This window comes from Apis florea, unplaced genomic scaffold, assembly GCF_048593485.1.
Source record: "Apis florea isolate Af1SG1 unplaced genomic scaffold, ASM4859348v1 contig_3493_pilon, whole genome shotgun sequence".
Classification (NCBI taxonomy): domain Eukaryota; kingdom Metazoa; phylum Arthropoda; class Insecta; order Hymenoptera; family Apidae; genus Apis; species Apis florea.
The window spans coordinates 3,194,149-3,220,314 of record NW_028256772.1 but is presented as its reverse complement, the minus strand read 5'-3'; the positions used below and the strand labels follow the sequence as shown (position 1 = coordinate 3,220,314).

Below are 26,166 nucleotides of genomic sequence, written 5' to 3'. Positions count from 1 at the left end.
ACGCCAAGCGTTCGACCTCGCGCTTTCAAACGCTTCGTTTCGCTTCGTAGATGAGCTACATATCTAATTTCCACGCTCGTTCCATCTTTCCATAGATACACGTAATGCCGTTTTCCTCTAAAACGAATCCGGCAACTTCGATCTTGTTGCTACGTACCTGTGTGTATCCGTTGATGCGCCTTTAAATGCGAACTCTTCGTGTAGACCTTTGTACAACCTGGAAAACGGAATGTAACAGTTATTACTCGATAGTGATTGATTTCTTCGCGTCATCTAGAACATTGTTATATTTATTGTTGGAGATAAATATGCAGTTACATTATCTTATTATCGTACTATTCGTACTACTACTTTTATATATTCGTAGGTTAAACATCTTCTGTTGAAAATTTATCGTATATAAGAGGTTCGATTTCCTTTCTTCGATTTAATTTCGATGCTTACTTGTTCAAAACTCGACAGCACGATAGTTAACATAGATATGCAACAATATACGTATCTTTCCATATACGTATTCTTTTTTTTTTTTTTCAAAAAATTGTCACAAACAATTTATAACAAAAATTATTCTCAAACTTTCCGAACATCCCTTCATCATTATAATAACGAATAAGCAATACATGGACGCACATCAAATTTTCAAGAATCGAAACCTCCTCCTCCGAAACTGTTCCACGAATATATTACAACACAATGTTGACAAGCTTTCCCTTACCTATGAAATCACAGTGATGAACGCGCCTCTTCTCCAGCTCGGGATTGTTCCGCCTGTTGAATTTGGTGGTGATGGCGGGCGGTTGAATCCTGTGAGGTGGATTCATAATGGACGGCTGGGGATAGGGTGGAGGCGGTGTCCGCCTCGGTGGCGCCCCTATCGGCGAGCCGGGGTCGGAAATCGGCGGCGTCAGCGGGGAAATGTACATTAACCTAGTCATCGAGCCGTAGAGAGGCGAGGTCGCGCTACCACCGATCTGATTCCCCCCGTGGTGGCTCGTCGTCGAGTCGTTGCTACTATTGTTGTTGTTGTTGTTCCCGCTACTGTTGTTGCTGTTAGTATTCGCGTTACCGTTGACGCTGCCGCCGTTGCTGCCATTGCTGTTTTCGTGTTTGGCACCGCTTCCATTGTTGTTGTTGTTGTTGTTATTGTTGTTGTTGTTGTTGTTGTTGTTGTTGTTGCCGGAGGGGAAGGTTTTGAAGGCGGTGGACGGCGGTGGCCGATGGTGAACGACTTGTTGGGGGGGATTCGGATGGCCGTTGGCGTAGTTGGGGTTCGAAGCCGGGCCCTCGAGGAGGTGGAGGGTCGGTGGGGGAGGCAACGGCTCGGTTTTGATCTCGACGGGGGACAATACGGGGGAGGTGACGTCGTCGGTCTCCATTTTCACGTGGGACTGGGAGCCCAACATGTCCGCGTTCTCCGGGTCGAGCTTTTGTATGCTCGAGGTGATGTCCTCCCAGAGCGGCGGCCTGAGGAACACGTCGTCGTCGTTGGCCGCCGGCTGATGACTCCTCGACGAGACGAAGCTCGCCTGCGGCCGGCACACCGGCCCCCCAACCTCGAAAAAGTCCTCCATCTGGACCGAGGGCTCCCTCGGCTCCTTCTCCGGGTCATCCTCGTCGAGTTTCTGCAGCCGGTCGAGGTCCTGTCTGCACAGCAACGTGTCCAGGTCCGAGGTCTGCTGGAAATAGAAAGAGCACAAGGGTCGTGGAGTGTGAGTGGTTGGAAATTTGCTGTTTCATTCATTCGAGCATATATACGTTATATTTTATATATACGTTCCGAAAAAGTCGAAAGTCGAGCCAATCATCGTGCCTCGAATAACAGTCGATCGAACATTTGAATAAATGTAAATTTATAAACGTTGGGTCGAAGCTGAATCGTCATTACGTTCTCTCGTTCTCAACTCCTCGAGCATATTCTAATTTCAAATATACAACTCTGAATCCGAATAATTTATAATCGGATAACAATTTAGTTCAATTACATTTCATAGCGACATACATCGCGATGCGAGGTATTTTCCAACTTACGTATACGCGAACGAATCCTTTTCAAAAAGAAAGGAAGGAAGGGGATGATGAGATGGAGAGACAATCGACAGGCCATCGACGTTGCACGAATATCGAAGCCAGAGCGGGTTCAGTGTGACTCGACGATATGCTGATTGACGAAAATGCACGCGTTGTTCTCGGTTAATATGCAACGAACGCATCGAGGGCTGTGCAGCATGAGGTCTTCTCTCCTACACGCCTCGTGTGCCACACTTCTATGATGCATACGAGTTTAACAACTGTGTGTAGCGCGGGGAGGGCACAGCCGCGGGGGAGAGATGGAAGATGAGACGAGAGGAGAAAGGGACAACGCACGGGTTTCGTCCCGAGGATGGGTGGGGGGGGGGGCCGATGCCTCGTCATTCTTTGCATGATTTGTACACGCGCAACACCGCCCTCGTGCGCCTTGCCTTTTTGTTGTTGCGCCTCTTCGCCTCCCCTCCCTCTTCCTCCCCTCCCCGCCTGTTCGATCCTCGACGATTTTCGACCATTGGACGATAGGATTTGAAACGATTCGAATTTATATAGGCCATTTCGAAATTTGGAATTATTTTATTTTTGAAAATTCGATTCATGGCGAGACGAAAATTTGGATCAGCTTTGAGGATTAATTCTCGTAAGGGTTTGCTCTTTTAATTAAAAGGACTCCCTCCCCCCTGCAATAATTTATTTAAGGAGCAAATAACGAGTTGCGCATTCGAAAATACTTTCGAAGAGGCGGCGGGAAGAATTGGCGAGAAAACGGGAAGAGGGGACGACACGTTTCTGCCCGTGTAAGAGAGTATAATAAGAAACGAGTTCAGAGTGGTGTGCAGTTTGAAAGTTCGCTTCGAAGAATTTTCGAGGAGCTCCGTTACGACGTGGATCGAAAGAAACGGTATGGAATACGTAACACGAATTTTTAAACATCATCGTCGAATGGATCGAAGTTGTTATCGAGGCGTGAAGAATTCCTATCGCGTTACGGGTATGCGATCGAGGCGAGATCGAGGAGATAAAAAGGCTCAAGGCTGTAACTCTAATTCTCAATTGCAATTTAAGGGGGATTTTAACGCGATGGAGGAAGAGCGATCGAGAAAAATCGAAGAAGTTTTCGAGAAGTCTTTGAGAAGAAAGATACGAAAGCTCTCTCGAGAGGATGAAATGGAAAGGATGGAATGGAAAAGAAAAAAAAGAAGAAGAAAAATCTCATCGAAAATTTTTGAACGATTCCGGCTCACCGTCCGCCAAGCTTATATAGTGATTTATGAATTATTTACACAATGAATTATTCATCGTCGGAAGATTGGTATACTCGCAACACTCGATCGTACCTGATATGCAATTTGAAAAGGAGTTTGTAGCGAGGTACGATATGCGCGCGAAACATTATATTTAAATGCCATATCGTCCCGTCCAGGATGGATGCGGGCTCTGGTACGCGTTTCATCGATAAAATAACTAACAACGATCGGCAAACTGCTGCCTTCGACTCGTATATTGTTGCAACGAGGAAAGAAGACGGGGGGGGGGGGGGGGAGAGAAAAAAAAATGAGGAAACGGAGAAAATGTAGAAAAAGTTATTTATCCTCGTCGTTTGTTTGCCTCGTTATATTTCCGGCCGATAGATATTGGTAAATTGTTGTTCTCGAGTTGCAAACGAGCGTGTAAAGAAAGAAGGAAGGAAACGGGGATAATAAGAATATTTATCTTTGACGCGTTTATCCTGTTATTTTTGAAGAAAAAAAAAATTGAAGAAATTGAAAGAAGAAATATTCTTCAGTTTTCATTCATCGTGATAAATATTGAATAATCTTTGTTATATCGATGCATCGAAATAATATGATATTACTTCGATCAAATTGTTAGTTTTATTTAATAATCTTTTTTATAATAATCAACACTTTAAAATATACGTTTCGTAAGAAAGACTTTTTAAGAAAGTTTCTTATGATATTATTTCTCTTCGGCAGAAAAATTCCACGGCAATAAATAATATTCTTTGGGATATTATTATGAGGAAATATTACGTTCAAACAAAGAAAGAAGAAGGAGTATTTGTTTTCGATGTAACGTAATATCTTTTTCGATTCGGAATTATTATATCGTTATATTGCGTCCTTGTTATCGCATAATGATAACGCATAAATGCTATAATTTAATGTTTTATCATTTTTAATCGCGTGTGCATTATTTCAATATTAGTTTTTCTTCTTGTTATTATTATTATTATAATTTATGCAGATTGATATTTTGATCAAAAGGGATGGAATGGGAATAAAAATTTATATCAAGTATTATAATGAATACTTTACTTGGAATGTTTAAAATTCTTTATATACGTATTTTTGCATATTAATATATTATGTTATATGCATTTTTGCATTTTTAAATTCTTGCAGAAAAATGCATGAAAAATCCGCGATTTACCTATTAATTACATCCGATCTATCGTTGATAGAAGATAATTCGTATCGTATGAAAAGAATCTTTTAAAAATCAAAAAAAAAAAAAAAAAAAGAATTATTCGTTTCGATCCTGAGAAAAAGAAGAAAGAATCCATATTTCGAGATAATTTCGAGATCGAGAAGTTATCTTGAAAAATTCAAATTCACCCGTTCGCTCGTTTACAGCTAAATGTCAGAGATTTGTAGTAGATTCACATTCCTTGCGATAAGGAACTCGATCGAAGCGGATCGAGAGACGTGTACGATTTGATCGATTATTAAATTCGACGACTCTTTTCGATATTCTCTTTTTTTTTTTTTTTTTTTTTTTTCAAGGGACCGCCCATTCGACACATTCCTCCTCTTTTCCTCTAGCCATTTATAGGTTAGCTCTCGAGCGTGTCTCTTCGATTTCGGTCGCGGAGATAATGATAGGTGCGGAGTTGGAGCAAAGTTCGTCCATCCGGCCATTTAATGCTCGTAATCATAGAGCGAGGGACGTCGGTGTTAATAACGCGTTTTCGATTCTGTCAGGCTTGGAACGGACACCCACGCCGCGTCGATAGATAACGCGTCGTCATCGCGATGCAATACGAAAAAACCTTTCCATCCAGCGCTCGCTCGTGCCGCCTAGTGTTTTTTATTCCGACCAATCGCTGAGCGACGAAGGAACGCATGCGCGCTGATTCTGCTCCCATTTACGAAGAATGCGATTTGATTAATACGGTCGAACCACGGTATTGGCTCGGGGAATCTCAAGGGAAGAGACTGGATTAACTCTGGTATTAAATTATTCTCGAATCGAAGAGAGAAGAGAATGGAATCATTCGAGTTATCGAAGTTTTCGAGCGAGAGAGATTTAATTCATTGGCGGTTATAACTTGGGTTGTTATTGCGAATGTTTATGCAAATTTAAATTTGCATGAATATAACTATTGGAAATGGAATTGAAATAAAGATCTGTTGCATTCTTTGAATATTATAATATGTACTTACTTATTTTGCTTTTAATGTTTTATGTCTTTTTGCATACGTCTCTTATGCATTTTGTATGCATAAAAATGCATACAGTAGTAAATGCATAAATTTTCGCAGGCTAGTCATTACAGAATACATTATTAATTATATTTTCCAATTCTCTGTAACGCTATTATTTTAACATACTTGTGTTAATAACTCGTTAACGAAGGCGAAACGAAAGTTTTTGTAAAGGAAAATGTTGCTGGAAATTACCCAAGGAATCTCCAAACAACCGATATTATTCCCAGACACCCTGTTGTACTACAATTTTTAAATCTTTCTGATTGTTTCTTTGTAGTTTGTAATTTTGAGGAGTTCTCATTTCAAAGTTCTCATTGAAGAAAATTTGTTTTTCGCAATTGTACCATTTTCTTCTAGACAAAGAAAGTTATTTTTTTCTTTTTTGTTCTAGTATAAATTTTGATAGAGCAATTATTCTTACTCTAAGAATAAAATGAACGCTTCGCTGATAATTTCAATTCTCAGAAGCTTCTGTACTCGGAAAATTATAGTCTCGTATAAATTTTCAATTATTAAAATTATTAACCAAAATTTGGAAAATTTCTAAATTTGAAACTCTTCGTTTCGTCGATCCAAAGACAGAAGTTAAGTAACCAAGCAAGAATTCGAGAAATAAGAAAAATTGACGTTGATATTTTTTTCTTAACACGATGATCCTCCCTTAAGGAAAACCGCGAGATTTTCGTTTCTTGGGTCGTGTATCATAATTATGGAAATCATCAGAAACTGAATCATCAGCAGGCATGTAGCGACAGCTTGATCGTTTGCTCTATTTATCGAAGATCGGAGAAGGAGGGGGGAAGATGAATGAAAAGCCGTGACAAGGGACGCGGCCATAGTGCTCGCAATAACGAAGCGTAACGCGCAGAAGCGAGCTCGCCGAATCAATCTGGCGAGGCCACACCCTCTGACCTAAAGCCGTTTTATCGCGATAAATGCGCGGACAAATGTCAGCCGTGCGCGCATTGTCAGCCATTTTTGCCGAGAGCTTTCGGGCCGAGGAGCTTCCAAATTCCATTCCATCGAACATTCTAAATTCTTCTGAATTCTTGGTTGAATTCGTCGATCTCTCGTTGCGTTATCAATTTGTGATCCCTGATTTAATTTTTTTCAATCTTATTTGAAACGTCGAAACGAGTAGCATTGCTTTCCAGGAAATTTCGATTCGATAGAGATAATGCACGAAAAGAAGAACGAAAAGAGGGAGAGAATTCGATTCGATTTTTGATATAATTTCGAAAATAAATCTTTATATTTAGTCTTGATTACGATAACTCGTACGTTAATTTAATCGTAATAAGGAAATTTAATTCGCAATGAAAAGAAATTTCATATTTTTTCTTATAAATCTCGATTTTTATACGGTTTCTCTGATATGCTGTGATTAAGACAAGCGAATAGGAATGAAAAGAAAAATCTCATGTTTCCATTCCATAAGATAGTTTACGAATTTTCATCATTTAAAAAAAAAAATCTCAAATGATGTACGTTTTATTCTCGTGTCGTATCTGCGCTGTTCTCACGAATCTTTTTCATTTATAAATCGACAAAGAAACGTTACAAATTAGAAGATATAAATGAAAAAAATTTTTTGTTGATAGTAGTTTTCAGTTGATCGTACTTACAAGCCTTCGAAAAATCGAATCTTTATCTGTTTATATACCGATTATCACGATACATTATATTACATTATATCGAGTATTGATAAATAAGATTGGATAGACAAATAATTCACGATCTTTTTTTAAAACGAATTATAAGTAATAAAACATAACGATAAAGATAATAAAAGTGGAATTTCTACTTCCAAGATCTTTACATTATGCATTCAGATTCTCATTACTCGATCCTATTGAATTTATTCTAGAATTAAATCATTCTCATTACAATAATCATTGCGATATTGATATTGATATTATTCTCTTACAACAAACAAATAATACGCCAATCGTTGACGTGTGTATTTTATTTAAATTTTTAATTTAGAATTTAAAACCTATTCTTGTTAATCACGAGTCGACGATAATATTTCATAAATCTCTCGTAACTATTTCTTACGCACATTTCCTCTGCGTTGTCCAACAAACATTTAGGAAACATTTAGGTTGAGAGACGCCGAGAAATCACCGAAACTGGAGAAAAAGAAAGATCACGCGTACAAGTTATACGAGAATAATGATGACCATACAACAGTGTCCTTTCTTGCGCGGCAAGCCGGTAATTTAGTTAAATGATGGCGCGAGATGGGCGACGCCTGTGGCCCCAACAACCCACCATTCGAGAAGGAAGAGGAAGAGGAAGAGGAGGAGGAGAAAGAAAGTTTTTTGGGACCAAGAACGAAAAGAAAGAAACGTAGGAGGCGTGGCACAATCAAGGATTAAGCTCGGATGCAAATTTACGTTTCTCGAGAATCGTACCGCTTCGTCTCAAACGACTCCTCCCTCGAAAATCGATCAATTTCTCCTCGATGCAACGTCGTGGTAAAGTGGGATTGAAATTCGTTTGAGACGAAGAATCGAGAATTCGTGAAATTCGCCCTTTTTGATTGAAAGAAGAACGATGAAAGAAAGAACGTGTCGACGAAACTTGTCTGTCGATCGATCGGGTGGATAAGTGGATTGAAACTCGAGATGGAAATTGGACATTTTTCAGAAGAAGAAGTGGAAGAAAATTCGATATCCCACGGATAGCGAAGTAGAAGTTGGAAAATTTCACGAGTCAAATTAATATTTAATTCCAATTGAAATTTATTTCGCAATAATTTTAATTAAACGTTCTTAATGTAAATGCAAATGTAATTTTAATTAACATTTGCGCTTTAATAACGAAATATAAAGACATTTATGATAATAATAACGTCAATTCGTATTTTCACGAGGAAAGGCAAGAAGCCTCAAGAAGCCTCTCCGAGCCAGCGGCAGAGATCGTGATCGTAGAATCGCGAAAGCAAGAAGCCGGTACGCTCCGATCGATGACCTATATATCGAATATCTATTTATTTCGCAACATTGAATAGTTCGAACGAATGAAACGAGAATTGGCTTCGAGTTAAAGACAAAGGAGTGGAGTCAACATAAAGTCGTAAAGGAAGACAACTATGTCGTTCTCGTAGCAAGGCGAGGCGACGATTTATTTAAGCGACGACAAGAGGAGAGAAACAATACCGTTTCGAGGAACGCAGTAGTAGTCTCTATACCTGAAAGGGGACCAAAATAATAATAATAATAATTATTATTATTATTATTATTAATCCTTTAACGATGCTTGACGAGCATCGTCGAATAATAAAATACATTTCGTTATAAAATATATAACGAATTGCAAATGAGTTGATTCCCAAAAAATTGTGTATTTCTTTTTCTTTTTTTTTTTTGTATGTGTCGCGATTAATTTAAATTTACCGCGTTTCACGCGAGTTTATCTTCGTTCGATTCGAATTAGCAAATATTTGCGCCAATTTTCGGGGACAAAATTCCACTGTTAAATAAAATATTAAGCAAGGAAAAGGACACGTTTCGAAGGAGGAGGATTTTTACACGATTCGAAATTTTGTAAACGTCGATCGTCGCGTTGCCTCGGAGGATTCAGACGAGAGAAGACCCTGTCTCTTCTCTTCTCCTCCTCTTCTTCCCTTTTCGCGTTCGAGGGGGCTGTACTGCCGCGGACACGTAGATTCTATCTTGCCATTCAACCGCCTAGGTAATAAAACTCTCGCGTCCATTATTTACTTGCATTATCGTTACTTTACGCCCACGTGGACGCGCCACGTATTTATGGTGAAATTATTCAGCATTATTCCGGGAATATGAATAACGTGAAAGATACGGCCCACCGATAAACGGTATAATTCGCTAAATTTTCGAAAGTACCAAAAGGGGAAAAGAAAGAAAGGGGGAGGGAGAGGGAGAGAAATTTTTTTTCTCCTTCGTTACGGTACTGCTTTCGAGGATCGTTTAACACTTTCTTTGATCAATTGAAAACGTTTAATTGGCATTCGATTGTTGGAAAACATTGCGGATATTGCTATTAGATATTATTTATACATCGAGTGTGGCAGGTTTGTTTTTCAAGCTGTAGAATGGCTGATCATTGTGATCATTGACGAGCGTTCAAAAGATTTGGAGATTTCTCGGTGATAAGTTAGAGAATTGCATAAAAATTGTTTAAAAGGATTGGCTGTTATATAATATAGATGCATGTATTTGAACTAGTATATCCAATATTTACATTTCAAGATATCCTAAGACAATATTTAAAAACGATTAATTGTATATAATACATTTTCCTCGTTAAGATATCCATCTGTATTTATCTACGTAATAAACATTCATATTTGAAAATTTATTAATTTGAAATCGTGAGAAGGTTTGAGTCATCGACTTTTAAAACACGACAATTCTTCGTTAATTAATTAATTAACATTAGAATTATCAAACGTATGAAAAAAAGCGAACTTTGCAGATTTTTCCTTTTGAAATATACAGATATTTTCGGGAAAATGTAATAGTACGAACTTTAAATATCTTTCTAATAATTACATGTACAATACACGAACTAAAAATTCCACAATTAGGATGAATTCTTCTTAATGAAAATTCCATCGATGAAGAAATTGAGAATACCAACGTTACCTTAAAATCTTACCATCAATTCTAACAGTGATTAGATCAATGAATTTTACTAATTTTTACGTAGTTACGTAAGCGAAAAGTCCAATCTATTTATTTTTGCAGCCATTCATACGTGAAATATTTAGACACGCGTTAAACATCAACATCATGTTTGTCTATGTTTGTTTCGTACCGCTTCGATTACATATCCATTCATACATGAAATATTTATACACGCGTTAGAGAGGTCGGTTCCAACTGTTCAATTCCATAGGTGAGAAGACGTTCCGAGAATACGAAGTTAGAGGGAACGAATTGCTTTCCACGAGGGGTATCATTGTTCCCTATACACATTTCGTAACTAGATTGGCATTTCTGATCGCAAGTCGAGCTACACTGACCTTTAAACAACTTTCTTTAGGCTACGCGTGACTTGATCTCAGAACTCGGCTTCTCGGTTGCCTCGTTCACCTAGTTGATACTACCAGCGGTGTTACATATACATATACATATATATATATATATATATACACGGTGTGTGCGTCTACTACACGTTCCAACGCCCCAAGTGCAAGAGGAACGATTTCTGATACCTGCCGATCGACAAATCGCCTTCGAAATCAACTTATTCTTTCTTTCTTCTCCTCCGCCATGACCGCGTCGAGATACCGCGACAAATCGTCGTCACGCTATATATATATATATATATCGAGAGCCGCTCTATCTCGCGTGCTCCATCATTGCGAACTTGTGCCACTCGATCGTGTCCCTGCGTGCAACTTTTTCTTTCGAGCGCGATTCGAGGTTAAAGTTAAACGACGAGATGAACGACGCGATTGGATCTCGTATTATAGTGACGGATGTTCGAATTCTTCTAATCGAAGGTGTATTATAGGTGTATATTCAGCCTATATAATTTGGGGAAAAATTTTTAAATTTTTACATCGCGAAGCGAGTGATAAGATTTATTTTTGGAAAATGGATGTACGTATTTGTTTGAAGTGACGCGATAAGCGTTAGAGAAGAATCAATAAAATTTTGGGGGGGGGGAGCGGGAGGGAAAGAGAATGTTTAATTTATAAGATCGTTACATTGACATTATGACGATCGATATCGCGACACTAGCGCCACGTGACTGTGGTAACTATATGTTCCAATATGTTTATAGGTATTTATTTTCTTATCTATTCGCGCATTTCCTCGATCACTTATTATTACTTGCAGTTTTTTTTCGAATATTTGAAATTTATCGTACATATTTTTCAATAAAAACACGAGAAAAAATATAGTTTGTTCTTATGAGAATTGTGTTTAAAAACTAATCGTAGTAAAAAAAATTGTAAACTCGTTTATTTGAAAGTTTATTTTAAAAATAATGTTTAAATTATATCGCTGTTATAGGGAATATGAACGATATGGAAAAAACGTACAAAAGGCTCGTGGAAATGATTCACAATTAGGATGTGATTGCATTAGATCAATAATACTTGATACGTTTCGTAAAAATAAGAGAAAAACATTTTACACGTTCTATATATATTTGACGTATCTTCAAAAATAAAGATGCTAAGTTTAATGATGTCTAATGTGTTTCTGTAATATAGTCACTTATCGCAGTGTCGATAATGAACAAGAACTTAACAAAGAAGAAGTAATGAATTCTACATAAGTGCAACAATTTATTGTTAAATCTAAAAATTCTGTGAAACGATATCTGCTGAATGACAATGTTTAAACTTTAATCAATACATTTCTTCTACTACAAATCCATCATGTGCAGATGGCTTAAAAAATTAAAGTTTATCCAACGCGTGATTGCACACGAATGTTAAAAAAAGAATAAAATATTTCAAAAATATGCTTATTTTTACAATAAGCATATTGTAAAACATAGTAATAAAATGTAAAATATTCCAATAAAAAATTCATTAACGATATTCATATGGCAATAAGTAACAAAAACGCATATGAAAAAGTAACTTTATCGCGATCGTACAACCTCGTCGATTAATTCATAATCGCGCATGAATATACATGATATAATCCGTATCTCTATAACCCGTATTAATAAATAATAAATTCCTTTTTGTCGATACATTTCAAAACGGTTCTATCCTATGCCAAATGAATAAAAAAAAAAAAAGAAAAAAACACGAATAACACGTCTCTAATTATTTCTGACTCAAAACCTTCGATTAAATCCCTTCGAGAAATTGAATATCCCATATAAAATACGCGCGCTTACGTCATAAATAAGATAAAGAAAGTATTACCAAATATCCCGGCCAAGTTAACATTTTCCTTTCTTCAAACGAATCCCTCGTTCAAACATAGATTCGATGCCGTGAAAGCGATAAAGTTTGTTCGAGCGTAGTTCAACGTAGGCGTACAATTTCGAAGAAAAGGCGTTAACGAGAATCGGGGCACGGGCGAGATAGATCGTGTAAACGGGTGGAAAGGGAGGAGGAAGAGAGGAGGTCGAGTGGAATTTTATTACGTTGCCTGGTATCGCAGGTATCGGGGGGCCCCCTTTTTCCCTAGGTAAACACCGTGAAATGGTATTCCGCGGTTAACCCTCCCTCCCTTCCTCCCTCGTAACTGTTGAGAGAGGGAGAGAGGGGTGAGCGGTTTGGCCACGCGTTTGGCCAACGTAACGCAAACTGTCAAGCCGCGCGGCGGGAGGGCAGGGAACAACGAAGATGTGCCCACGCGCGCACGTGCGCACGTGCCTTTTAATATCCCATAATGCGTTGCATGTCCATATTCATTAAGTAATTTTCTGGCCTGAAAGTCACTGGCCGGGCACAGCTAACGCCGTATTTCTGTACGACGAGGAGGAGAACGGTGGTGATGGGCTGTTGTTACCACCGTGCTGCCACGTGTAAGCGTACCCGATTTCCTTTTTCCTTCTTCTTCTTCTTCTTCTTCTTCTTCTTCTTCTTCAAGAATTTATATATCGATACGGTCTGGAAGAGGCGTTCCTTTCGATTTTTCCATAATTTACTTATTTATATATATATATATATTCCTGATCTGGTATGAGGAGAATGGGGGTTGAAAGCGGAGGGAGGGGTCTCTTCTGGATATTATTTTTCCCGGCGCGTCTTTGTCGTCCTTTGGTTTCCTCTGTTTCATATTTATGACAGGGGAGGAGGAGAGGTCGAGGAGTGGAGAGGGCCCGAGCGCATAAATTTTCGTGGCCTGTGGTTACGGTGAAATCGCGAGCACCGCGTCCTATCGCGTCCCGTGATTTTCTCGGGGCGATTGTCTCGCGGTGTTCAAAGGGAGCGCGGAGGAATAATTTTTTGGATGACGACAATTTGTCGGCGATGCAGTGACGGTGACGCGCGGCGTACGTGAGGTCAGAGTTTTTTTTTGGGGGGAGGGGGGCGCGACAACCGGCACGAGACGTATCTCTCTGCGTCTGCCATTTTGTCCATTTTTTTATATCGAATTCTCCGAGTCCGTACAGTACGAATTTTGGTTTCGTTTGTAAAAGAAGTTTTTTAGAGAGAGGGCACAGCATTTGACAGACTTTTATTCGTTCTTAATAAGATGACCTGATTAATCGATCTTTCGTTCGAAATTATGTCGATTTAAATATCTGATGATATATCCTTTTGCAAAACTTTACCCATCAACTAATCGACGAGTTTATTTTGCAAATGAATCAGTCAATTTGGAGATAAGATAGATTAATAGAATTCCAAGAATTGATAAACGAGCCTTCAATCAATATATTTTAATAGACGTGCATCGTACAAATATGATGAAATATTTAAGTATAAATGGAATACTGTCGATAATCCGCGAGAAGATCGAGGGCACGGCAAAGTCGCGTGGATGACCTCCTGGTTCTGACCGACGACGTGGTGCGACCGATAGGCTCGCCTGCCGCTTCATCATCGATCTCATTGTTAGACGTTCGTCTCACGCGATTCGCGCATCCCGTGAATCCACTCCCCACGTTAGGAACCACGTGTCGTATATTACACGAACATCCTCGTATAAATCTACGACAAATTACCATTAAATCGAACCGCATTTTCTCTTCTACGTACATCGATCCGCTTGTATCCTGATGAACTGATTTCTCTAAGTAAAAAAAAAGCCTGTACACCTTTCGTTCAATTACACTTGATATAAGATATAATATTAAAAGTATTTGTACGTTGTATCTATTATATAATAATATTTCTTGTAATTTAGTTTTCCAGTAATTATCTCAATTACAAATTATTATACTAATCCTGATTTATTTACAATTTTGATTCCGTGTTTCCAACTCAATGCTGCCAATATTTCAGCCGCACAATTCGATACGGTCTCGACACTCTCTCAGTGACGACGCTAAAACTCGAAGCGCGCAAGCGCGTACTGGAACGAATAAAAGAATCGTTTAACTTTTTTGCCGAGGATCACTGGCGGTATTAACCCGAGCCGAGGCGAATGCTTTTTTGCGCTGACCGTTTCATTACATCGCGCCTTATTAAATTTCCAGGTGGAGCGGATGATGATTCGTCGTTCTCTCTCTCTCTCTCTCTCGTTCGTCCCTTGTGATGAACGATCGGCCCGCTGCTCCACGCGCACGACGATCGACGATCGTGCCCGAACATGGACGAAGTCGAGATTATCGTTATCGTCGAGTTACGCAATGAGGCGCATGAGTCACTGAAAAATCGTTGCAGGGTGATCCCTGTAGCGAAACCGGGATCACTCCTCTGGCAACGACGTGCCGCATTAGCGTGATTACACGCTTCGCCCGCAGACAAGTCAGCTGGTAGTAGCTCCGTCCAACTTCCGTGCTACCTGGTCATCCCCCTTGTAATTTGCACCTGGTGCTTTGATTCTATCTATTCTCTCTCCGAACGATAATACACCCACCCCGACGTTAACATGCTTGAACTTGCGAATAACTTGCCAACTTTTTTTTTTTTTTTTTTCGAATATATCACACTTTTACAAATTTGATTCTGAGAGCAGCTATTATCTATCACTCTCTTTTCAACTTTTCAACTGTTGACGAAAGAGTGGTGTTATTAATTTATTATTATTATTATTATTTTAGTGAAATTAGATAGTTAATTTATGGTCTTTAATTGAATATATTGTATATTTACAAGTTTGGAAACAAATTTATTTGATACACGATTTTTTTTTTATAATAATGGTCGTGGAAAAGATGGACGAGCAAAGATATATTATTATATTATCCAACGATTGAAACAAATTTTAATCTTGTTATAGCCAATTATTTAAACTTTGTGGATACTTTTTAAATTTTTTAAATTTCTTCAATTGACATTCAATGCTTTAAATGTTAAATATCTAAATCTTATGGAATAAATGAATAAAAATATGATAAATTAGAAACAAATAATGTTCCATATTTTGTATTTTTGGGCACAATATTTGGTACGTTTTACATTTTATATGGGGGGCATTCAAAAACTGAACACAGTAATTAGGGCACAGTAACTTTTCTACCTCATCATATATCTAACCCTATATTCTTACTGTAATTCTATCCTGTATATCTACAATTAAGGTAACTTCCTTTGTCAATCCATTACATTGATTCCTACATTTTAGAGAAGAGAAGAGAATAGAAATAGTCTTTTTAATATTTTAATAATATTATCGATATTAAACATTATCAATAAGTCATGATTTTATATATAAATCATATCAAAATATTGAATCAGAAGTTCAGTTATCAGATTTTATTAGTAAAAAGTTATAAGCAACAACAATTTTTTCCGTATCAATAATCGAATATATCTAAATTTTTTCCTGATATAATATCGTACCTATTATTTAATCTTGCTTCTCGTCTTTTAAGTAAAGTTAGAAAAGTTAGTGTAGAATTTGTAGATATTGGATTAAGAAATAATCTAATTTATTTAATCCAACAAAAGTGGGGCAAAAAAAGAATGTAACAGACAGATTAGAAACATGATATAATAACATTTTAATCTATATATGGTATAATAATGAGATCTTTAATAACGATTAAACCTTAAGTAAAATGAAATTTCACAACAGTTGTTACGTTCATTAATATTTTCTTGTTTAATAAATGTTTCTTGTTATCGTAACCGGAAGTTGTGTCGCGTGCGTATATTTAAAAGGGATTTATACCGATTTATTTTATCATTTTTGAAAAAGAACGAAAGTATGTAAACGAAAGTGCAAATTGATTCGTAATTTTATAGAATGTTATTCTTGCTTTACGATTTAATTACGATGAAAAGTAAATTTATTAATAAATAACAAAATGAATTTCAACTTTGAAACAACAGATCCAACACTCGTACATATTATTATTACCAAAACGCTAGATACAGCGTTACATAAAGTTTGTAGTCATTTGTACACGAAATTCCCTAGATCAAAAAACAAGAAATCTCATATTCAAATCTCTGTTCCCCGAAATTCCCTAGATCAAAAAACAAAATTTCTTATTTCTTTGCAATATTTATATTTAAGCAGCGCGCAGCACATGCAATCCTACAAATGTTCCTACAATTCTCTCAATTTTAAAATTCCCTAAATCGATTCTTTCCCCATAACTCGGATCCTGACTCGAAATATCAAGCAAGGGTAGTATCGATAGCTCGGAAGGAATCGTTTAACCATTTCGTGGGTCGATTCAAGAACGTCACGGGATCGTCTATTACGGGAGGCGTTCTCGTGTTGACGAAACCTATAGCCTGTGTTCCGGTCGAATGATGGTTACACACGTATCTAGAAAAGCCCCCACTCGGCTAACCCCCGCCGCTAATGCACTTTTAATTAATTAAACGAGCCAATGGGGCGCCCCTCCCCCTCTTGTCCCTTCGAAGTCTCGTGCCGACCTCGCGTGTCCGCTGTCCGCTCTAGGTGCAAACTCATCCCTCCTGAGAGAACAACCTTCCCACCCGCTCTCATTGATCCGTCCTTTTTCACCCTGTTCCTCGCTCTGTCCTCGCTCCTCCTCGCCTTCGCTTCCTTTCACGAACCCCTGGCTTAAAAGCTTTTTAGCCGACAAACGATCCAATCTTCCCAATCACGTCGATCCCGCCGATAGTTGTCCTCATCTAAACGTGTATCAATTGTAATTTAAATCTTTTTGCTTTTTTTTTTCTTTTTTTTTTTTCTTTTCTTTTCTTTTCGTTGATTCAATATGATTCTGTTAATTTAACAGAACGGGAAGAGAGAGGTTCTTGTATTCGTAGATTTAGATTTCGTGGATAATTTGGAGGAAGGAAAAAATTTTCGAATAGGAAAGTATTCGAATACTCGTATCATGGTGTTGGTTTCTTATTCTTAAGCGAGTACGTGATTTTAAATTTGGGATTACAATCGTTTGAATTTTTTACGCGTTATTTTCGTTTCGTAACATTGAAATCAACATTTTCAGAATTAAATAAAAACATGATTTCTTTTTCTCAATTTGATAAATGAATTTTATATTTTATTTAAGAGAATCGTTTTTCAACTCAAAGTTAGGGATACTGGAAAACCTTTGAACATTAAATATCCATGAATCAGGAGACATTCATCGTCGAAATAATTGAATTAATTCGTTAAATCGTCTCCAAAACGTATACGATATAAAATAACATTTTAAATATGATTATAAATTAAATCCCTATGAAATAAAATTAAAATAAATTCAATGATTAAACATTTATAATAATAAACATGATTGATCAAGCGTTATCAGCGCTTGATTTTTCTTCAGAAGATCTTTTTTTAGAAAATTTCTTCAGATATTTGTCTAATATTATTCGCCTATTTTTTTTTTTTTTTTTTAAACATGCATCAAGTTGTCATTGAAAAACAAATTAACCACGATGATCAGGTGATTTGGACTTTCGAGTTTTTTTTCTCGAAAACCAGACTTTTCCTTGAATTTTTTGTCCCAGTTTCAAGTCGTTCGAACTTCAAACCGTTCGATGTTCGACGATCTATTATTGCATGCACCACTTTTGCCGATTCTCTCAACTTTATTTATTAATATCAATTCCTACGTCTCGAAAGCATTATCATTACGAAATTATTATCATATGTGATCCGATTATCATATCTAACAATTAAAAACTTACTTGCTTAAGTTAAATGCATGTAAATAGGCAATTAATCGATTATTCCATTCTATCGTGGGTCGATCTTTCGATTAGAAATCGCTTCTTCGCGCGAACCAGTGCTTCCTTTCTTGAATGATTCGCTTAAATACAAGCCTACTCCACCCACATCACGCTCTAACCTAATTTCCAACATCGTTTCATGTTCGTTTCGTTAGAAACGTTTTTCCACGAGAAACACCAATGATCCAACAACAGGTAAGTAGGTAAGTAGGTACGATAAAAAAAGAAAGGAAGAAAGAAAAACGATTGTTCGTCAACGATAATCGTCATCAATATTTCCAATATTTATTACTATTAACTTTCCAATACTTATTAATATTATTATTGATAAAAATAAATTTTATTACAAGTAATAAATTTTGTAAGAAAAAGTATCGTCTATATCTATGGAAAGGAAGTGTTTTCGAATCTCTCCTTTTTTTTTCTCTCTCTCTCTCATCCTTAGAATAAGATATCAAAGTTTGATTGATTGATTTATTTATTTATTTTTTTTTTTTTTGACACTTTGTAACCTCGTTATCGTGTGAAATAACTCGAATTGTCTTTTGAGAAGATGTTTCGAAAAATATTTCAAATAAAAATTAAATAAAATTAATCGTACATGTTCTTTTTTAATATAGAATCGTAATGTATTTTTAACGCATTTAATTTCAAACTAATAATTTCTTGACTCGCATCATCTAATATTTTATGTTACGTTATTACACAATAGAGAATATTGAAACACATCGATGTAACATATCGATATTTTCAAATACAAATTACAACATATAGATCTTCCTTGTATTTCGCATTTGTACGAATAGTTCATGCACGAAACGCGTCAGTTGTGATATATTTTACGGCCGAGATGGAAAGAGCACAATTTAGAATACCGTATATATCAAATTTAAATATTCATAATTCAAATACACGCTAAATATACATATATATATTTTTTTCATTCGTTTTTTCCCGAAAGAGGCGCGTAAATATTGATTTCCTAAGCAACAAGGGAGAGCTTATAATTTTTATCAGTATGCAAGGATAAATCACTTATCTTCCTTCGATTTCTTATGGAAATAATATACCTAACGCAGGAATTACGATCGTCATGATAATTTCTCGAAACTTTCTATTCTCTCGTTACAACGTTACTCTGTCGATCAATTCGATAGTTTGAATAAACGAATAATTCATGGCAGCTGAAATATCGCGGGGATCGTAAATTGGATTTTTAATAATTTCTCGTAATGCGTTGTAGAAATGATTTCTCGTTAAAAGATTCGAAGGGGGCATTGCGCACAAATGCGTGAACATTCTCGCCGTCTTTGTTGAAATAAAAAAAATCGGTCCATTTTTCGTAGCAGTATTGACGATATCGATCCTTTTTTTTTTCGTGTTTAAAATATGCCAATTCAATTTCGAATACATGAAAATGACGTGATAAGTAAAACGGTGCTTAAGCAAAAGAGACGATTCAAAGTATTCAAAATTCTTGCTCGATATTTACGAGATGAGAAATACCCGTCCTCGTTAATTAAATGGTTTATAGGCCCGGCTAAATATACGAATTTTTGTATTCAATTAGGCACGGGTCGCCTAAGGGCGATGTCTCTCGAAAACCGCGACTGCGCATGATGCGGTGGTTAGAGGGCCTGCGAGAGATGCAAGACGATTAGAATGAATGGCCGCCATAAATCAGCGTGCTCGTTGGAAACCGGCGCAGAAGAAGGCGCGAGGGATGGAGGAGAACGTGGGCCACGCTACCTGGCCACCACCAGGGATCTTCCCCTTTGGATATCCCCTTTTGCCACTCTCCCCTCTTTGAACCGTGGCTAATCCAAAACCTACCACTCACCGGCCGCGACATCGACCTATCCGAATATAATCCTGACCGCCGGCTTCTTCTTCTTCTTCTTCTTCTTCAGGGTTCGTGTTTGGCCGGTGCACGTGCCCCACACTCGACGACCCGTGCCGTGCGCCTTTGTTCGTGTCCACCGAAAATAAACGAGCCACGAGGTTGACACCGGCCAGGCCTCTTTTTTCCACCGCTCTCTGAGAAGGGATCTAATTATCGGCCGCTCTTCCATTGATTCGAGTGAAAATTTATCGCATCTCTCCTTTCCAGATGAATTGAGACGCGATAGAAAGTCGATAAAAAGATTCTCCGGATTTTATATCTAGCTAGTTTTGACGAGCCTCTTCAAGAGGTGGGGCGATCTATTGAAGATATTTTTAAGAGTTGGAAAGCGAAATGCGTTAATATTTATCGATGATGCTCCATGAATAAATTTTCCAACTTCCATTGTATCTGCGATTTGCACGTGTCATACCGATTCTAAGAAATTGAGAAACGTTAGTTAGCGCAGCGAACGAACCGTACGATTTATTCTTTTGCCAATTACGTTTTTCTTCTGTCCATTCCTGTTTCTGAGTCAGAAAATTCCGAGATATTCCACGCATATTATATTCCATATCTCATCCTCCACTACTGTTATTTAAGATTTCACGCTCCATTATTGCAACACCAAACACAGATGTTTGCGTACCAGTGCGCAATCGTCGCTGCTTCAACAGTGTGATACAGATACGTCTGTTAACCATGATGTCACGTGCTATCACGTATGTAACTGGGTAAAACAATTTATTTCGAATGACGCGCGATATTGATTGTGCGTGTCTCTCTGTCCTCATCTCCAATACCGTGCAATTACCTAATTGTAACTCGAATAATTTATATTGAATCGTAGTTTGCGGCACGCTTTTCCCAATGCACGAACGAGGTGGCCGACAATTCTCGGCTGTAATCCGGTTTCTCGATCATCCCCGAGATGCACAAGATCGGGAAGAATTTAATGCCACGCGAAGAATTCGATTCGATATCTCAGCGTCGAGACGCGTGACAATAGAACGTGACAATCGATGCAAATCATCCCTGTAACAATGATTCTCGTATAAAAGAAACAGGTAGTGTTTTGTTGAAAATTTTTATATTTAACGATATTCTTTATTTCGGGAAGTTCGTTGGATAATAAAATTCGTGTATAGCTCGATTTCGAAAGTTTCGAAGAAATTTTGAATTTGAAAGGAAGTCAAACAATCTCTTACTAGAAAGCGACCGAAATTTCGCGTCGTTTCACTTCGGTTGTTGAAACAAAGCCGAGGCCTCTTCGTCGAAATTATATACGAAGACGAATAACGGGGCGGGCATCCTGACAAATTTGCAAAGTTTCTTCGAAATCGAGTGATTTCACTTCACGATGAGGTCGCTGGATGAGATTGGTCGCCGCGCGAACAGTCGTTAGATTAGAACGTCATTTGGAATCGCAAGCTTCCCAGAAAGCAAATTTGAATAAACTCGACCGAGAGAAGGAACGAGAAAAGGAGCGAGATAGAAACTTTATCCATCTTTACGATATAATCGAGCCTTCCCTCTCTCTCTCTCTCGATCAAAAAACAAACGACGAGAGAAGGGAAAAATATCCGAAAGACACAAAATGAAGAGAAGTACCGCAAACAATGGGGCAAAGGAGACGAGGAGGAGGAGAGAAAAACGCGGGAATGAAAGGAAGAGAGAGAGAGAGAAGCGCACGTGTGCGTGTCATACGAGTCCACCCAGTATGTTAATTCGCGCTGATGACCCCATCAGGAAACATGCTCACCGCTCGAGAGCCGAGTTTTCGTCTCTCGTGCGCCGTGTATTATAATACGCGCGCGCGTTATATAGCCTGGTGACTCGGAACAATCGTCATCCCCACGTTTCACGCCCACGCACTTGCTCAAACATTCCAGCCGCGCGAAGCCGCTAAAGTCGAGGCTAATCGTAATGGGATTGCTATCTGTTCATTAGAAACCATTAAACACTGCATCGTTCCATTTGACCGCAAAGATCTGGCTGATACTTGGACAATCAGGTTGCTTTGGACTTTGTCTGGATAATCGTATACCATACGCGGGGATCTCGAGCGGATCTTTGATTTTTAATTTAATTTCGAAGCGGGAGAAATTCCGTTTGGAAGAAATGGGGAGGTAGTTCGTCTTATTCACTTTGATATTCTTTAGATATTTCTTTCCGGTTTGAGAAACGACCGAAAGTTCGAGGAATCGAACGAAAACGCGATGTCATCTCGTTACACGGATTTCGAGTGTGCTTTTAATTCAAATGAAAAACGGGAATCGATTTCTGCCCGACGAATTTTTTAGGCTGATCCCTCTTAGTCGAATACAATGAGACAATTATATAAGAGGCAGATAAAGGAAAAGATGGGAGATGGATTAGAGACGGTGGCCCACACCGGTAGACGCGAGGTGTAGGTAAGCTCTCCAATCAGCTTTTACTCGCAAACGAATGGACTGTTTTCTTCTTAGTGTCGCATTTTTCTTCTTTTCGTTTTCCAATGGCGTAGAAAGAAACGCGAATCGTGACGAAAAGCTTTTGAGCAAGAAACATTTCGTTTCCTTTTTCCTTCAATCGCTTTTATTCAACCGAATTTTATTCAATTCCCTCGCTCGACGAGGAGAAGTAATTTGGAATTTTTCCGTGTCGAGAAGTAACAAAAAAAAAAGAATCCTGAAATTTTTCATTCGACGTAACACTTCCTTTATTTGTCTTTCATTGGCCGTCTTTTATCTTCTACGTCAAAAAGACTAAGGTATACACATTATACTTATCTACAAAGCAATATAATCGCCTAAGAGCTTTTTCGCATTATTCAATTTTCGTTATCAGGTTTGTGGAAGTAAACGTCGATCGATTATTACACATCGATCGACGTTATTATAATATTTTCTCCGTTGATTGCACGCACGATCAACTGTATGCATCACAAAAATATATATTAAAAAAATGATCAATATTTCGGACGACGAGGACAGGAATTGGTGAGAAGGAATCTCGTAGAAAATCGTAGAGACTCGACGCCAATGGGCAACAAATTTTGTCGATGCGTCCCATCGCCGGCCATTTCAAATTTGACGTGGTGGAGACGAGAGGAATAGAATCTCAGCGGGACATTAATATCCAACGCCTAGCATCCCCCTCGATAAGCAGGAGAAGCTCGATTCCGAAGCGCGGTTCTGCCAAATCTATAGATTCAGCCGTCGATAAGCCTTGATGGCAGAAAGAAGAAGAAGAAGAAGAAGAAGAACGCTCGGAGCAGAGATATATCTGTCGCGTAATGGATACAACGACTACGCTTTTATTGATTTCGAGCCCGTCCAAAGAGTTTCCTTCGATCGATCGTCGCGACTTTTGCCTTCTTTCTCTGTGAAATTCTCGTCAAGATCGCAGACAAGACGAATTTCGCGTTGATTCGAAACGAACGATAATAATCAAAAACACGTGATTTTAAAAAATTCGAAAATCCGGTATTCTCGCATTGATATACGTGCTAATACGTTTCTGAAACATTTTTCGAGTTATATCCTTTTTTTGTCCCATCTTCGTTTCAATTCTGACGAGATTGAATTGTTTTTCAACTTTGATAAATAAATTTTAAAGAGTATTTTTGAATATATATATTAGCACTTTGTATTTTATTATATTTACTTTGGTTATATACAATACGTACAATTGAATGCTGGTTTAAATTTTCCTCTTAATACGAATATTATTTTATTATTATTAAAATCAATGTAATTAATTAACCTCTCGTATTCGAGTACACTTTCTCGTATATAATACGCGCAGTCTGTGCACGAACGATATTGCCTCGCGAAATATCCCGTTCGTGGTTACGAAGTGGTTAATCCTAGAGCATAAACGTTATTTAATACTTTGCGGTATGTAATTATTTTCGTAATACACTCTGGCAGATTTGCACCTCGTAATTTAAGGGAATTTAGAAAAAGTGAGTAATGTTTATTTGCTTTTAAAAAATGTATAGAATATATACGAGCGAGAAGATAAATTTTATTTTTCCCTATGTATAGCATTTTTAATACATATTTGACACATATTTTATTGTTGTTTAATAATTTAAAAAATTATATTTTTCTTGAAGATAAGAATATATTTATCTTGTAAGATTAAACGCGAATATTCGTTTCGAGTGAAATAAGCGATCAATAAGAATGAAGTAAGTTCAAGTTGATTATTATATTATTTGAATCCAAGCGATTTGGTATGATTTGAGCGAGGCTTAATATCTCGCTCGAATGATAAGATTTTTTTCACCGGTTGAAAACAGGATTTAATTAACGATTTTTATCTTCATTGAAAATTCGATTCGTGCGTATCCATTTACTATCTTCGATTAAAATATCCTAATTAACATATTTTTACTTTTCAAGATATATTTAAATAACTACACATATTGGTTATTTATAACCACTTACAACTAAACAATCTTGAAAGTAAAAAATGCGAAAAGTAGAACATTTTAATTGAGGAAGGACGGCAAGAATTTAGATATTTAGAATATTACAAATATATTTTCAAATTCTTTTAAATAAGATTAAGAAATGTGCCTTTTATTAAATTTTAGAACGTAGATTTTTTTTTTTTATGAGATCGTTAAACAAAAAAAGTAGATAGAATCTTGAATAGAAACTTTTCGCGACATAGAAAGTATGTTCATTCATGGAAACACACAGAATAGTTGTAAACGGAGATGTAAAGCAAAATGGAAGATCGAGACACCGATTTTCGTTCAAAGAATGGTATATAAAGTCAATCTTGGCGGATTGCACGCGTGGAATAAAAATAAAGATCGTGTCAAGGCTGAGTGTGCTTTCGGTTAATCACGATTAATACAATGAAATTAAAATTGTGCCTGCGTCATGCGTATTTCACGCGCATTATTCGAAATTACTTTCACGAAGGACGAGTCTTTATTGCATAGAAAGTGCGTACGCTGCTTCCTCTCCCATTTTTGCACTTTCTGCAGTGTTATTCAACACTAACTGTTTTTGCCATTGACTCTAAAGATAGAAACACGACGTTTCACAATCCGCGATTATTTTCGAAAGAAAACAAATCTCGTTCGAAATTCAGCACGATTTAAATATCGTCATCGAAATCAACGATTATTCGAATGGATTATCTAACGTTTTTAATCTCGTAATTTTAATCTCTTCCACTGGATAATTATTATTTTTATATATATATATATCCACATTTTGTGAAAATTGTTTAACCTTTAATCGCTTCATATTGATAGAATTCCTCCAATCGATCTTATAATGATATTATTCTTATAAATAACAATTTTGCTTTTCAACACTTAAAATATAAACACTTGTGAGGAATTTGATAAAAATATCGGAGAACAATCCGTAAATAATAATAATAACAAGTAATACATCGATAATCTGCAGTAATCTACGACGTGTGCCGAACAATCATTAGTTTCGGTCACTTTTTACGCGCGATCAACAATCGTGAAATGTCAGAATTTCAAAGGATGCGCCATAACCTTTTCTGCGTAAAGAATACACCAGCCGGTTCCAGGACCCGGTTCTACTCAACAAACGTTGTCATCATATATGTCACTGAATCACAGTTGTATTCGTCGAGCCGCATGCCAACCACATTGCGCAATTATCACACCGCCGTCCATTAGAATCCTTTACCAAGAATTTTACTAATACTCGATTTCATTTTCGAGTTTTTGGAAGCACCGTTTCTTCTGAATTTGTCTCTTTTTTTTCTTCTTCTATTTTTTCATAACACTCGACGAATAAGAACGAATAAGAACACACATTTTTTTTTTAATTTCAGTTTAAATTTGCCACTCGTGGAGCGTGGAATTTATAATTTAGATTGTTGGACTGGAATGGAAGGATTAGATGAAAATAAGTCTTTTTCATATGAATGAATCTAGAGATTGTGGCTAGACAACATTTCCGATATCATAATCACATCATTAATTGAAACGATACAAGTTTTTTTTTTTTACACTTCCATCGGCTAGATTAGATTGGATT

The 26,166-nt window shown here is 37.3% G+C and overlaps 1 protein-coding gene across 2 annotated transcripts in view; it reads right to left on the bottom strand.

The window, feature by feature from the left end:
* Positions 1-26,166, bottom strand: part of LOC100870579 (uncharacterized) — a 63,786-nt gene that overhangs the window by 9,403 nt on the left and 28,217 nt on the right. The window contains exons 2-3 of one of the 2 annotated variants that reach the window (XM_012486547.3): positions 716-1,676; positions 158-217 (exon numbers count right to left, since the gene is read on the bottom strand). In XM_012486547.3, coding sequence (XP_012342001.1) covers positions 158-217; positions 716-1,676 — 1,021 coding nt within the window. The remainder of the gene's footprint in view (positions 1-157; positions 218-715; positions 1,677-26,166) is intronic. The other variant, XM_031916379.2, reaches the window with a different exon arrangement.